Source organism: Protopterus annectens, chromosome 4.part0 (assembly GCF_019279795.1).
Source record: "Protopterus annectens isolate FY-2018-M chromosome 4.part0, PAN1.0, whole genome shotgun sequence".
Classification (NCBI taxonomy): domain Eukaryota; kingdom Metazoa; phylum Chordata; order Ceratodontiformes; family Protopteridae; genus Protopterus; species Protopterus annectens.
Genome location: NC_056733.1, coordinates 605,417,242 through 605,433,070, shown reverse-complemented (window position 1 = coordinate 605,433,070; position 15,829 = coordinate 605,417,242). Strand labels below are relative to the sequence as shown.

General features: G+C 42.5%; 1 protein-coding gene across 1 annotated transcript in view; it reads left to right on the top strand.

Annotated features, from left to right (window-relative positions):
• Positions 1-15,829, top strand: part of DNAH10 (dynein axonemal heavy chain 10) — a 5,879,077-nt gene that overhangs the window by 4,167,036 nt on the left and 1,696,212 nt on the right. The window contains exon 57 of the mRNA XM_044069759.1: positions 4,600-4,761. Within this exon, the coding sequence (XP_043925694.1) occupies positions 4,600-4,761 (162 nt within the window). The remainder of the gene's footprint in view (positions 1-4,599; positions 4,762-15,829) is intronic.

The window sequence follows — 15,829 nt, the reverse complement described above, 5'->3', positions numbered from 1 at the left end:
GCTTTCCACAGCTTTGAACCAGGTTTCTGTGACTGCACAAATGTCAGCATCTTCCAGAGTTAAGAAAGCTTGCAATAAATACAGTTTCATGTTTAGACTTTTAGCGTTTATCAGCATGATCTTTAATTTACTTTTAGAAAAAATGTTCATGTTGGTAGTTTTGACCTCATGACATTGCCTAAAAAAAGCACTATGGGGAAGGCAAGAGCCTTTGCCAGGAGCCTGAAGCCCATGGGAGATAGAGGCAGGCCATCTCTGGTAAAACATTGTGGTTTGTCAGTCATGTCATCCCAGGCTGTCAGGTACCGCATCCCATTAGAATGACACTAGAAACTAAGCCAGTTGTTAAAGTCAATCATTTTCTGTTTTTAATGAGGCGTTATTCTGGGTGACGGTAGAATGCTGCTTAAGGCTAGGAACATACATATCTGGGACTCATTCAGCGAGCTCAATCAGGTCTCTCTTCATATAGTCCAGGGAGGTACCTCTCAAGTTATTCATGCCAACATGGACTATGACTTGAGTGCATGAGTGATATGGCAGATTCTTCACCTGACAAACAACTAACTTTGACTTTCTCCTTATCCAGCCTAGTGAGGGGAACGTGTGTGTCTCACAATGGAGTCTCCTATGTCTAATATGTTGGGTTTATGTTTAGTGGCTGTGAGACACAGGTATGTGAAATATGCATGGTGTGTGGTGTGGTGGGCAGTGGAGTTCACGTGTGCTTTTGCCTCGGAGGTCTCTTTTGTTTATGTATGTTTTTGTTGAGGACCTCTGGATATGTGGGTATGTGTTGTGTAGTTGTGGGTGGTGTTTGAGGTGTGGTGTTTGTATTGACAGCCTTTTCAGTGCCAGATATACTGGCTTGTGAGGGAAAGAGCAATGACTCTAGGTTCTTAATGCATTTGCATCTCTCACAAATTGTGTTCATAGGTGGTAGTAGTAGAGAGTTGTCTGTGTACATGAGGCAGTTGCTGCACTGTCTCAGGATGCCCATATCAACCAGACTGACAGGAGAAAACATAGGAAATTGTCCATCCATTTTTGTCAGAAACTGAGGGAGCGAGGCCAGAGGGAGCTAAGAGGGTAAAGGGTGAAATATCTAAGAGTAGTAAAACTAGGTGATCACACAAGTGCTACTAAGAGAAAATTTGTAGTTGGAGTACCTCAAAAAGGGTTAAAAACCATGCAATGGCAGGTCTGGATGCAGCAAACCTGTATCCAGACTGTGCTACTCAATAAAGCATAGTAAAACTCACAAAGAAGCACAGATTAACCACTTAAAGACAACAGAACTCACTGTATGAAAAAATACAGTTAAACAGTAATGAAATATAGTTAACCAGTGAATTGCTTTAAAACAGTACAAATGTGATACATTTGCTCACAATCATAACAGTAAAAAACACCTCAAATAAAGCAGCACTTCAGTAGAATTCTGTCATCAATTTAATGAGGCTACTGACAAGCAGTAATAAATGCGGCAAAAGAAATGCAGTTAAACTCCTAAACACAAGCAGCAAAATAAAGTATGAAGAAATACAATATTTTTTTCTTTATTTAGTAGAAAGTGAGGAGACAGAAGATTTCAAGGTTAAAAAGCTAAAGGGGTGGGCCTTCCCATCTTATTTCGAATGAGCTGATGTAATGGGACTGGGGGGAATGTCCAATATCAAATTTATAGTAGAGGTGGGCAACTCAAAAGCCACCAAGCTTTAATACCACAACAACAGTTGGGTGGGTGGCATACAAGATCAGAACAGAGATAAGGAGTAAATTCACTAAGCCTAAAAAACAGTTGCACAGTTTAAACAGTTATGCAGCAAATATTGTTTTAGTTAGTTAATCAAAAGTGCAGAAAACAGTTGAAAATAAGCACTTATCTTTTGTAGTCTCACAGCAGTTTTTATAACAGCAGAGCAAGGACAGAAGGCCAAACTCTCTGCAGCTTTGAGCAAACAAGTACAAACTGGTTTAAACACTGGCTATTTAAGGCAGAAAATCAGGAGCCAGACAAATTATCCAATAAAAAAACAGCCCTGCAGTAATAACTCTAACCAGATCAGACTAGACTGAGTTTCCCTCCCATGAAGAAACAGCTAGGCCTCTCAAGACAAAAGATTTTGCTACAAGCTCCAGATATCACAAACAGTAATAAATATTCATCTCTATGCTAGTGTTTTTCAAAGTGCAGCAACAAGTAAAATTAACAGAACAGAGAAACAAAAAGGAGACAAATAATAGAACAGAGGTAAGGATTGAATTCACTAAGCCTAAAAAACATTTGCACAGTTTAAACAGATATGCAGCAAATACTGTTTTAGTTAATTAATCAGAAGTGCAGAAAATAGTTGAAAATAAGCACTCATCTTTTGTAGTCTCACAGCAGTTTTGTAACAGCAAAACAAAGGCAGAAGGCCTAACTCACTGCAGCTTTGAGCAAACAAGTGTTTGTTTACCTGTGTCTTAAGTGAGAATTTAATAAAAGGTGTTAAAACTTGTTTCTGAATTTACCCTGAATCAAGCCATCAGTCTCCACTTTTCTTTCCAGAACCAAATAATAAGGGAAAGGAGATTGTGAATACCTCAGGTACTACCTTGGCAGAACTAAAACCTTCAGGAAAGATGAACAGCTGTTTATTTACTTTTCCAGGGATAAAAAGGATCAGTCTGTCTCAAAGCAAATGATTGCACATTGGTTATCCTCTGTTGTTGTTTTCTGTTATTCTCACCATGGTAAATCTATTCCAGGCAGGGTTAAGGCACATTCTAACAGAGCATTATCTTGTTTGGTGGTATATTGGAAAGGATTGGACTCTGGAAGCATTCTAGAGGCAGCAATTTGCCCTCTGCCTATACATTTACAAAGCACTACTCACTGGATTATTTTTCAAGTTCCAGAACAGGATTTGCGAGGACTATTCTCCAGGGCTTGTGGATCCTTATCCTTCCTCCTCCCAGGTTGGCTAATCTTTGAGATTCTCCTCATATGTTAATTAAGCAGTGTGAATGAGGAACATATTACAGTTGAGTGAGTCCACTTACCTGTAACAACCGATTTTTGAATTTCACACTGCCTTAATGGCAGCATCCATCCACCATCCCCATGATTTTTCATATAGTTCAATGTTATCCAACCTTGTTTTGTTGTTGATTGGCTGTGGTTATTTGTGTTGGTGTTTTATGGCTGTGAAATGGTTGGTTGGTTTCAGTTACCTGTGTCTGGTTCTTCTTGGTTCATCCTACTTAGCACTAAACACCTGAGTCATTGACTTTCTGTGACAGGGTTAGGTTTCCCTTGATGAGAGAGGCTTATCCGATCCCCTGTCATGGAGAATCAGAAGAGGGGAGGCTGAGCTCTGGAAAGCTCCCATTGTAGGTGTTTGTGTAGACACACAACCCGTATGCCACTGAGGCAGTGTGAAATTCGAACAACAACTGTTAAAGGTAAGTTGGACATGAGCAACTGTATTTTATTGATATCCTTTGCTCCAAATAGGATGAGTAAGAATGTTTCCAAAATAATGCTACCAGCTGGCTTTCTGACTCTATATCTCCTTCACTTACTCTTCTAGAAACAAATCCTTATCAGCTAAACTGAAAGCTCACTCCCATCACATCTGTCTGTGTTTCTGTGGCCTTCTTCAAGAATTCTACTGTGGATTATGTTTACAGAGCAGAAATGTGGTCTATTTTGCAAACCTTCAGCAAACATTATCTGAATATAATATCCAGGTCTAGAGCTTCTCTTAGATCTACAGTTCTATCAGGTATTCTGTCAAGATGCCAACCAAGAAGTGAGGTAGCTTAAAATTCTGTCCCAGTAGTTGGATTGGACAGATGGATGAAATAGGATTCAGAAGTTATGTACTTACCATAACTCTGGATCCTTTTCATTCTAGTCCATCTGATACAACATCCTTCCCTGCTTTCACCATTTAATTATCACCTCATTTTAGGGAGACCTAGCAGACCAACATGAAGCCCTTCTGCCTTTTTCCTTTCGCTTATGATTATGATATCTGACCATTAATCCTGTCCTTACTGGCCAACAAAACTGATTTGAGGTTAGTGAAGGCACAGGGGAATCATTAGCACTCTTCAAGAAAAATCTTGATGATTGGATGGGAGATAGGGAATTCACCCCAGGGATCACTTCTGTGGCTCTGCTCGAAAGGGGCACAGGAAAATAATTTTCTTGGGTGGCGAAAGCCAGGGTACCTTTTTGGCAAGGCTTATATAGGCCTTAGGGCAAATAGCCTAGTACCTACCTATGAAGGAACTCAAGGTTAGAAACAAAAATTCTGAAGGAACCCAAGGCTAAAAACACTGGTAGAAGGTCAGTTTAAACCTAACTTGTGGCTTGTTACCCAATGGTCATATTGGATGAATTTGACCAAAAAAAATTACCTGCTATGATAAATGCATAACTTCTGTTTAATGCTATTTCTCTTTCAATCTCTTCATACAGTTTCCAGTTAGATGTTTTGTTTTTTGAACACTGAAATTCACTGTATTGCAAGCCAGTATTCTAAAAGTAATTAATATTTTTCAGTAATGTGAATAATGTTAACTTAATGTTTTTTTCCCCCTAAGCTCAATGTAGGCGACTGGAGGGCGGATTGGACAAACTAAAGGAAGCTAGTGTTCAGCTAGCTGAACTGAATGTAAAGCTTGCAGAGCAAAAAGTTGTTTTGGCTGAAAAATCAGCAGCCTGTGAGGCCTTATTACAAGAAATTGCCAGTAATACTGCTGTGGGTAAGTCAAATCTTCTTTAATAACTATGAAAATTGTTAGAAAATGTTTCTTAAATAAAATGTAAATAGTGGTAGAAGAATAAGGCTATATGTCATACCAGTGTGCCCATGTATCCTTATATATTGCTGTAACCTGACAATAATACAGAGCTTTTGATCTTCTCTTGTTTTCTGCTTTACTATGCATTGTTACTACCACAGGTAAATGCAGTTCGTTTGATTTTTAACATTGGAATATTTGACGTCCTAATAATTTTAGTTTCTATTCTCTTAAATGGAAAACAATGTCACATGCTTCAGCCATCCTTTACTTCTCATTTTGCCTTTTGTACCCTGCCACCTCACCCATTTTCTTTACAGTCCAGTGACCAAAAGTAGCAACAAGTACACCTTGAATAAAAAAACACAGCCCAGCAGTTCAGGACCCGTAATTAGCAGCTACTTAATCCAACTTGTTCCCAACAAGGAAAAATTACTGGCAACGGCCGAAAGGTCTTTGAAAGAAACAGTCTTTATTGAAACTGTTTCAATAAAGACTGTTTCTTTTAAAGGCCTTTCGGCCATTGCCAGTAAATGTTAAGTTGTCAATCTCGCCTTCATTCTTGCTGGATGGGTTCGGAGCCAACCCTCGGCTCCGACTCGGCCAATACTGAAGCTCGAGAGCTTATTCCACCAGCTCGAGGCTCCCCTATATCCCACAATGCTAGGCGGTAACTACTCAGATCTCGTTTGCCGCTTAGCTGACGAGGTGCTTTCTTCTACCGGCTCTGGCAGGTTAGTGAGTTTTCTTGTTTAAAAAACTTCAAATTTCTACCCCTATCTTTTCTATTTAGTTTAGTTTTTATACAGAGCATCCCTTTAGTTTAAATCGGGTCCCCCTTGTGTTTGAATTCCCGTTTTATCCCCTTTTTAACTTTTAGGCCTTTGGCCCACTCCCTTTTTTCCCTGTCCTTTCAGTGTGACTGGATTTTTATTTGGTTAAAGGGTGTGTCTGTGTGTTGTGTTTGTGTTTCATACAGCCTTTTCAGGATGTCTAAAGACTCCAAGGTCTCAGGCTTCAAGAAGTGTGATTCGTGCTGTCAGAAAATGTCTCTGACAGACGGTCACACTTCTTGTGTCTATTGCCTGGGACCTTTGCACCTGCAGGACTCATGTGCTGTTTGCCATGCAAAACAGCCCTAGAGTCCTGCAGGAACACAAAAACAAGCTCATACTTCGAGGCTTGTTAAAGCCTGAAGGCCCCCCGACCCAGTCTGTGTCGGGGAAGCCTTCTAAGACTTCCAGGCCGTCGGCTCCAGCTTCAGAGCTGTCTCCTGGGAGCATTAAAGCTGCTTCAACATCGGCTCTGGCTGGAGTCGATGTTTCGAAGTCTCATACCGTTACCTCGGCTCCGGCTGGAGCAGAGGTTGTCAAGACTCAGTTGGCTCCGATAGGCTTATCGGAGCCACCTTCAAAGAAGAGGTCTAGGTCCCCTTCCATCGGCTCCATACACTCGTCTCAGGGATCCCCTCTTCTGTCGGAGCGGAGCCATAGGTCTCATTCCTCTCGGTCCTCCAGGCTGTCCGACCATGACTTACAAAGGGTGGTGAGTAGACTTCTCAAGTCCGAGGCACTGGCCCAAATGCTGCATAGCCCTACTTAACAGTCAGCAGCTATTCCCATCCCTGATTCTATTCCTCCTCTGACTCCTTTGAGTTCGGAGCCGGGGCTCATCGGAGCCGTGGCTGTTGGTGCTTCGGAGCTGATACCTTCCCTTTCGGCTCCGTCTGCTCCAATTTCCTCCTTGGAGGGATCTCGGCGCTGATCTTCCCTCGTCGGCTCCGAGGGGGCGAGTGGCATCGGACCCTTGTCCGACCCCATTCTCCCTCTCGGGGCATCAGCGCTGGTGAGTTCGGCTCCGACATCGGCCTCGGAGCTGTCCCTGTCGGTGCCAGGGGGGGGGGTCCTTGTCTCCTCGGAGCAGGGACCTCTGGCCTTGGCGGATAGGGGCGCCTTTGAGGTCATGCGGAGTGTGCTAGACCCAGTGTCTACCCCACAGTCGGCTCCGTCAGCTCCTCCCTCTTCAGTGCCTGCGGTGGTTTCTACCCACCCCCTTGTAACAGACCATAGAGAGCCAGCTCCTCAGGTTTCCCCATTGGGAATATCCTCTTCCGAGGCCTCTCCTGATCCGGTAGGAGAACCCCCTCGGAAGAGACAGTGCAAGAGGAAGCACATTGACTCCCCTGAGTCTATCACCTCTGATACCGACTTGGAGGAATCTGAAGGTTCCCCTCGGTCCCCCTCTGAGGATGTCTCTTTTGCTGACATCCTTGAAATCCTGAAACAGAGGGGAAACTGGCCTGCCCTTAACCCTGCACAGGACGAGTCAGTTTACCTTGAGGCATTTGGCTCTCGCCCTTCCACTTCCTGGGTGTCCCCTCCCTTTGACCCCCTTATGGAAGTGGTGGCAAGGAAGGCTTGGACGGCCCCTGATTCAGTGGAACCTACCCCAAGGAGGCCATCAAAATTTATTACTGCCCCTAAAGAGAAAGAGTTTCTATCTAAAGGTGTCTCTGTTGATGCCATGGTGGTGGCCGCAGCCACTAAGAAGGAGTTAGCCGATCCTTCGGTACCTGTCCATCCTCCTAATAAGGAGTCTAGGATCATGGACAGGTACGGTAAGCGGATGTTTTCATCAGCGACCTTTTCCATGCAGTCGCTGAACTACTTGTGTCACTTCACCCATCTCCAGAGGGATTTGCTCAAGGATATGGGTGAAGCCATGCAGGATCCAAGAGCTGAGGGGTTCCAAGACAAAATGAACTCCCAGTTGGCAACCCTGAATTCGATTGTCAACTCCTCCATGCGGCTTATCTCATATGCGGCTGATGGGCGTAGGGCCGCAGGCACAGGTGTAGCTTTGACGTCACGCCTGGATGCGGCTTTGCAATTTTGCGGACCCTTTCAAGGCGTCCTTCACCAATTCCCCCTTTGATGGCTCAACGTTGTTTGGACCTCAGGTGAAGGATACATTGACTAAGTGCGAGCAGGAAGGTAAGACTCTCTCTGCCGTGGGAGTCCGTTTTTCTACCCCTTCTAGACCTTTTCCAAAAGGTCAGAGGCGAGGAAAAATGTGGTTCCGCAAACCACAGGGAGTCTCATCTGATGCACAAGGTCGATTCCCCTCTAGAGGCAGAGGGGGGAATAACAATAGACGCCACCCTAGGGGCAGAGGTGGTCCGCAAAACCAGGGTAGCAGAGAAACTTTCTCTGTAAACCCTTTCAGCATCCCTGAGGAGCTGCCCGGCTGTCCACCTTCGGAAGCAGTTGGGGGAAGATTATCACTGTACCCAAAGCCTGGCTTTCCCTCACTCAAGACAAATGGGTACAGTCAATCATATCCGAGGGTTACAAAATTCCCTTTATTCACATCCCATCCCAACCCAAAGGATCCCTTCCAGACGTTCCACACAGTCTAAGGGAACAAGCAGCATTAGAAATATCAAAGCTGCTGTCAAAAAGAGCTATCCAACCAGTCCCAGCAGACCAGCAAGGATCCGGAATCTACTCCAAATTCTTTTTGGTACCAAAAAAAACAGGGGACTGGAGACCAATACTGGATCTCAGCAAGTTAAACAATTATATCAAAAAAACAAAATTCTGCATGGTCACGCTACAGTCCATTCTACCCTTCTTAGGTCAGGACAATTGGATGTGCTCGATAGACCTTCAGGATGCGTACTACCATATCAAAATGCACAGACGCTCCAGGAGGTTTCTCCGCTTCAGGCTGGGAGCCAGTCACTACCAGTTCAGAGCCCTGCCCTTTGGTCTCACTACAGCCCCCCGAGTGTTTACCAAATACATGGCAGTGGTCGCGGCTCACTTGAGACGTCAAGGATTCCAGGTGTTTCCATATTTGGATGACTGGCTCCTTACCACCACCACCAGACATTAACTGCTTCTATCCAGAGACTTCACCATCCAAACTTGCCAAGCTCTAGGCATTTCAATAAATTTTGAAAAATCTGCCTTGTCGCCTTGTCAATCTATTACCTTTATAGGCGCCACCTTAGACACAGTCCATCTTTCCGCCAGACTTACAGAGCAAAGAGTATTAGATATCCGCAAACAAGTTTACCTTCTACTTCAATGCAACAAGGTCAAAGCCAGGGTAGTCTTGAAGGTATTAGGACTCATGGCAGCTACTATTACACTTCTCCCCTTAGCTCGTTTTCACATGCGGATCCTCCAGTGGATGCTGTTTACTCAGTGGTCCTTCCAGCAGCTCCCGATGTCTCACATCATCCTACTAACTCAATCATGCAAGAATCACCTGTCTTGGTGGATCACATCACCTCAAGTTCTCCAGGGCAGACCCTTCATTCTCCCCCCCAATCGCCATGGTGACAACGGATGCCTCCCTGATCGGGTGGGGTGGGGGGCATTATCAGGGCAGGACAGTCCAGGGCACGTGGTAACCTTTCGAGTGCCACTTGCACATAAATGTCTTAGAGATGAGAGCAGTGCTTTTAGCGTTGCAAGCCCTTCAGGACTCTCTTCCCACAGGGACTATTGCAATTCAGACAGACAACATGTCCGTAGTGTGGTACATCAACAAACAGGGCGGAACCTAGTCCTACCCCTTATGTCGAGAGGCACTCAGACTTTGGCAGTGGGCGATTTCTTCTCAGCGTTTTCTGATAGCAACGCACATTCCTGGGAAGTCCAATGTGATTGCAGACAAGTTGAGTAGGGCTATTCTCATGCCTCACGAGTGGTCTCTAAAAAAATCAGTGCTGGAAGAAGTCTTTCAAAGATGGGGCCGGCCTTACTGCGATCTTTTTGCTACTCCCCAAAACAGCAAGTGTCACGACTTCGTCACTCTCTTCCTGTTACCAGGCCATCCCACCAGAGACGCTCTAGTCCACGATTGGCCCCGGGGACTTCTGTATGCTTTCCGCCCCTTTCCACTGATCTCTCAATTAATTCAGAAAGCTATCGCCTTGAGAGTCACCATGATCCTCATTGCCCCTTACTGGCCACGACAGATATGGTTTCCGTTCCTCCATCATTACCTGTTGGAGCAGCCTTGGCATCTGGACCCGGTGCCAGATCTTTTGACCCACCAGTCGGGCCAGCTGCACCACTCCCTTCAATCTCTCAACCTCACAGCGTGGTTTCTCCGATTCCTACCCTAGCCAGGCTTCCCTTAATCTCTCATTCGGTCCGTAACATCCTGATAGCCTCTCACAAGTCTTCTACCAGGAGGATTTATAATAGTAAGTGGAAAGGTTTTTCCTTCTGGGCAGCATCAAAAAATATAGACCCCTTCACTGCACCTATCCAGTCTATCCTAGACTTTCTGGCAGAGCTCTTTCATTTAGGCTCTTCCTCATCTACCATTAGAGTACAACTAGCTGCTATATCTAACTTTCATGTAGGTGTCTCAGACTCCAGTATCATGTCCCATAAACTCTGCAAAGCCTTTTTAAGAGGTGTTGTTCTGCTCAAGCCCCCAATCAAAGATCCCCCACCTCAATGGGACTTGAATTTGGTCCTAGCATCCTTGATTCTCCGCCCCCCTTCGAACCAGCGGCTTCATGCCCTCTTAAGTTGCTCTCATGGAAAACACATTTTCTAGTAACCATAACATCGGCTAGAAGGGTATCTGAACTTCATGCTCTTTGCAGTCGTCCTCCTTACTTAGTTTTCCATAAAGACAGGGAGTCCCTCCAGACTAATCCGTCCTTCTTGCCTAAGGTTTCCTCTGAGGCAAACCTAAACCAGACGATTGATCTCCCCGTCTTCTTTCCTGAGTATTCCAACATGTCGGAACAAAAGTTACATTTTCTAGATGTTCACCGCCAACTTAGATATTATTTAGACAGGACTAAACAGTTCAGGAAATCTGATCAGCTTTTCCTGTCTTATGCGGAAGGGAAATTGGGCCTTCCAGTTACTAAAGTGTCCCTTTCAAGATGGCTTACCTCTATAATTACCTTCATCTATGAAATCAGACATCAAAAACTGCTTTCAAGACCTAGAGCTCATTCAACTAGGGCATTAGCTACATCGGTAGCTTTTCAGGACAGGCTACCAATAGATTCCATTTGTGCAGCAGCCACATGGGCTTCTCCTCATACCTTTATTTTGCATTACAAATTGGATATGGCCTCCAGAAACCGTGCCAACTTTGGTTCCACTGTTCTCAAGAGTCTGTTCCGATAGGCCACCCGGGGTAAGGTGCTAGGGAAGCGGTCCCATCCAGCAAGAATGAAGGCGAGATTGACAACTTAACATTAAGAAGTTATGTACCTACCATAACGTTCCATGTTAGTTGTCTTCTTCTCGCCTTCTTTCTTGTCCCACCCTCCTTCCCCTAGCCTGGACAGACCGATAGGAATATTTGGGATCTTCCATTGAGATTTTTCCTTCCCACATGTTCTACCATCTCTATTCTCCCTTTTATGTTTGTGGTAGTTTACCTACAGTTTTATATATAGAGGTGGGTTCTTTTTCTCTCTTCTCCATTCAATGGAGACCAGAACTGCTTGGTTTTAGCTATCAAACGAGATCTGAGTAGTTACCGCCTAGCATTGTGGGATATAGGGGCCTCGAGCCGGTGGAATAAGCTCTCGAGCTTTAGTATTCAGCTAGCTGAACTGAATGGCAGAGCAAGGCTGAAAAATCAGCAGCAAGTGAGGCCTTAAGAAGACAATTGCCAGGAACGTTATGGTGGGTACATAACTTCTTATTTTTACTTGTTGGGAACAAGTTGGATTAAGTAGCTGCTAATTACGGGTCCTGAACTGCTGGGCTGTGTTTTTTTATTCTTGTTTTTTTCGTTTGGTTTTTCATTTCGTGGAACAAATACACCTTCTTACTTGCTTGCCACTTCCAATATATATAATATAATATAATATATATATATATATATATATATATATATATATATATATATACACACACATATATATATATATACACACACACACACACACATATGTACACACACACACACACACACACACAGACACACACACACACACACACACACACACACACACACACACACACACACACACACACACACACACACACACACACAGTGTCTGTTTTTGTAGTAATCTTTCTCTTTTTCCAGATTTAATCTCAAATGTTTCTGGTGAACTTTTAAGAAAACTAAATTCAGGTCTGAGGTGTGTGCAGCATACAGCTGAAATAACACAAGGAATGCTCCTTACTACTGCTTTGCTTCTAATGGCCAGATACTAAACTTGCAGAAATCTGAGATTACACTCTATTTCTAAGGTTACTGGAATTCATTCCCCTCTGACCTAGTTCCCAGTTGATAGACTAACTATATGAATAGGTATTCACATTTCAAGCATGTATGATATTTGTTTGACAGCTGAAGAGTAGACCACGCTGAAAATGTAATGGCAGGATGATGCTTACATGTTTAATTTGGTGCTGTTTATTTCTGCATGATTTTCTTTCTGTACACTTGTTCATTCAGAAGGGTGTCCTGAGAGGTAGGAATTTGAAACCGTAATACAACCCAAATAGAAGATCTATTTTTGATCTGTAGTGCAGAGGGAGAAAAGTCCTGGCTGTGATCCAGAGGACCTTGTACTGATTGCCCAAATTCTGGGGGGAGCAGCAAGGGAGACTAGGCATGAGCATCCAACACCAGATCACCCATCCTGGGGGAGAGATGCAGCTTGGTCCGATGCAGTACTGACAGAGCTTTGATATCAAGATAATTCTGGCATGGACTTCCAAGATAGCTACACACTGATCAGCAGCATAATCTCAGCTTTTGCAATATGAAAACAGAAACTAAGAAAAGGAGTGCCATTGATTTCTTTGGCAAAATTCAGTTACTGTTTAGTAAATGCACTGCCTGTATGCCAGCAAAGAAGAAATTTGGTAAACCTGAAAGAAAATCAACCAGAAAAGGTGAAGAGAAAACATTGGGAAGGATTTTGCAACTGTTTAACAAAAAGCAGTTCAAGGTTCATCTATGGTTCAAGAGATGGCTTCTAGTAATTTAGAGGAAAAAAAAAGAAATCAAATGTACTCAGAGATGGTTAAAATAAGTGAAGGAATATATCAAGTCAAACAACAAAAGGCTGGAAAAATAGAAGAAGCTTTAACTAGTCATGTCAAGAAGAACTGTTTAAAAAATAGAGTTAGAAAACAGAGCACACAGAGAAAACCTGAGATTTTCTTCTGCATCAAAGAAACTGGAAGAGGCAGACTGACTTAATTTTATTAAAGCACAAATAAGCAACTGGACTGGTGTTCCACAGCAGAATGTGTTAACTGAAAGGGCACAGCAAGTGTATACTCCAAACCTGGTCATGACAAAACAGCCAAGGCCTATACTACTAAAGATGCAATCATACCAGCAGAAAGAGTTGATCTTGACAAAACTGTGGCAGAAGGGCAGAGTACTTAAACTGGAGACAGCTGAGTGTTTGTAGAAAATGATTATTCACTGTACAGCAGCCAGAAGAGAAACAAATATAGCCTAACAATCAGGGAATGTTGAGAGCCAGGTGTGTGATTCAAGATGCTGTATCCAGCTGTCTTCAAAGTGTTTTTTTTCTTTGAGGATCAGTCATTTTTTGACACAGAACAAGCTAAGGAGGAAATAAAAAAAAGTTTATCCAACAAAAAGTGAGTCAACAAGCAGAAGAGGAATTTGCTTCTCTTTCTTCTGTCAGTAAGGTTCATAGAAAGAGTGACTTAGTGACTTTGCCAAGTGAAACCTTTTCCAGTCTGCCAAAGAAGAATGCTTGACAGACAGAAAAAAAACACAGGGGTTGACTAGAAGGATAAGCAGTACATTGGACTTGAACCAGAGTCTGTTGTTGGGTGATGGAAATGAAAAGGAAGAAGACTATCAACTCTGAAATTGGCGAATAAATGGAAGACTATAAAGCATCTTATCACATTTGTGAAATATGTTTTTTACAAGACAAAGTGGCTGAAAAACCCAGGACTTTTGTTGACTTTGTTAAATTTCTGGGTGGACTATAAAGTGTATATTCCACTTTATATCATTAGGGTTGGGAGGGAGGCCTAATGGTTAAGGTGTTTACCTTACAAACTCAAGGTGCAGCGTTTGAGTCTCATAAGGGATAATTGGCTAGGCTTAAAATAGCTCGCAAGGGCAGTTAGCCTAGTACTAACCTATGAACCTAATGTTTGGAAGGACACTAAATACCAAAAACTAACTGTAAGACAATTTTTGTTCTTATTAGTATTTGTATAAAAGGTTTCATGATATAAACTGCACATTACATACAGTAAAACAGCTTTGTGTAGTGTGTAGTCAGAGGGTATTTTAAATGTGGGTGGGGGAGTCTTTTCATTGACTGTTGTATATGTTAAAGATATTAATGCAAACAAGTACTTTTTTAGTTGTAATAAATATAGGTTTTACAGTATAGCAACATAAAAAAAAGCTGGACAAGCAAGTTTAATCTTTATATGCTGATCTTGGGCTGCTGTAATGGGGTGGTGTATAAAAGTGCACTGAGTATAGTATATGTAGAATTAAGATATTTTCTCTTTTTATTTTACAAGGCTGAATGTCTAGATTACTACCTTTAGCTTAAGCTGTAAACAGGTGTTTTGTAAGCATGTAGGCTTTAAAAATAAGACAAAATGATGAAAGCCATGAAAATGCTAAGCTTCTTACAACTGCAAAGATATTAGCTTACTTGTTTGTTTTCAACTGGGAAATGTTCAGTGGAGTTGAGATTTCTGCAGTTGAGAGGTGTTCATTCTTTTCTGAGTGAAATTTGCAAAGACCCATTGCTGAGTACATATCCATGGAGATAAGTTATCCACAAATGCAAACAGTTAATTTTGGGAATTGTGAGTATTCTTTGCTGAAGGAAATGCAAAATATAAAGGTGCAATCACAAGCAGTTCAGTGGTTCTGCGGTAGTGTTGTCGCCTCACAGTAAGACGCTGTCCGGTTCGATTTTCAGCTAGAGCGTCTTCTGCGTGGAGACATGCGTGAATGGGCATACCTTCGTTGAAGGTTGTGCATCAGGGCTGGTAACTCGGCATGTAAAAATCAACTACCAATCATTAGCAGACCGGAGTTCCGTTGGGGCTACCCCTAACCAGGAAAAGCCGAAAGACACAACAATCACAAGCAGTTCAGTGAAAAAAATAAGTCTGAAATTATTGGAAGTGAATAAGAGGTGGTAACCTCCCTAGCAGCATTAACACTTTAATGCAGTTAATAGAATAGTGTACAGTTTAGTTTTATTTAGAGATAGCCAGTGCAATTTTTCTTTTTGTTAAATGTTCATGCTATCTGGGAGGGGAACAGGGAAAAGAAAAGAACCGATAGCAAGCATAGGTAAACTTAGTTTTAGGTTAGATAATGCCTGTTGCTACAGTCATCTGTTTGGGGCAAAATTTTCCTTCTGGAGTGTTAAACTTCAAGTTTTGATGATGTACATAGTTTTGTGAGTTTGTTCCAAGTTAAAGGGGATGGGGGTATGTTGTATTTAGTTTTTTTTTTTTTGAGTGTTTTAATTTAAATAAAAAGTCTTGAAAAATGGGGCATATGCTCTAATGGAGATGAAGAAAACAACTGTACAAATGTTCAGCCTGCCAAACGTTAGTATATTTATGTAACAGTGCATGTAGCACACAAGCTGGGAATACTCATTCAAAAAAAAAAAAAACCTGTCATGTATAGTAGGTGGGAACAATAGCTTTTTATTATGATGGCTATGCTGACCATATTATTCTGGAATACGAATGGCCCTACAGGTATAGACAAAAACGAAAGAGTATTAAGTTATATTAGGAAATGCAGGGTGCAAATAGCAATGCTACAAGAGATACATATGGAAAGAAATGAGCATGTGAATTTGACAAAGAGAGGCGTTCAGAATGAATATCCATCAGAATGTTGGGGACAGTGTAAAAGGTGAGTAATTATACTAATTGCTAGAGGGCCTCCAATAGTGCTAGATGACGAAAAAAATACAAAAATTGGTAGATTTGTAGTAGTAAGGGGCTATTGGCAAGGGAGGAGGATTGTAATGGCA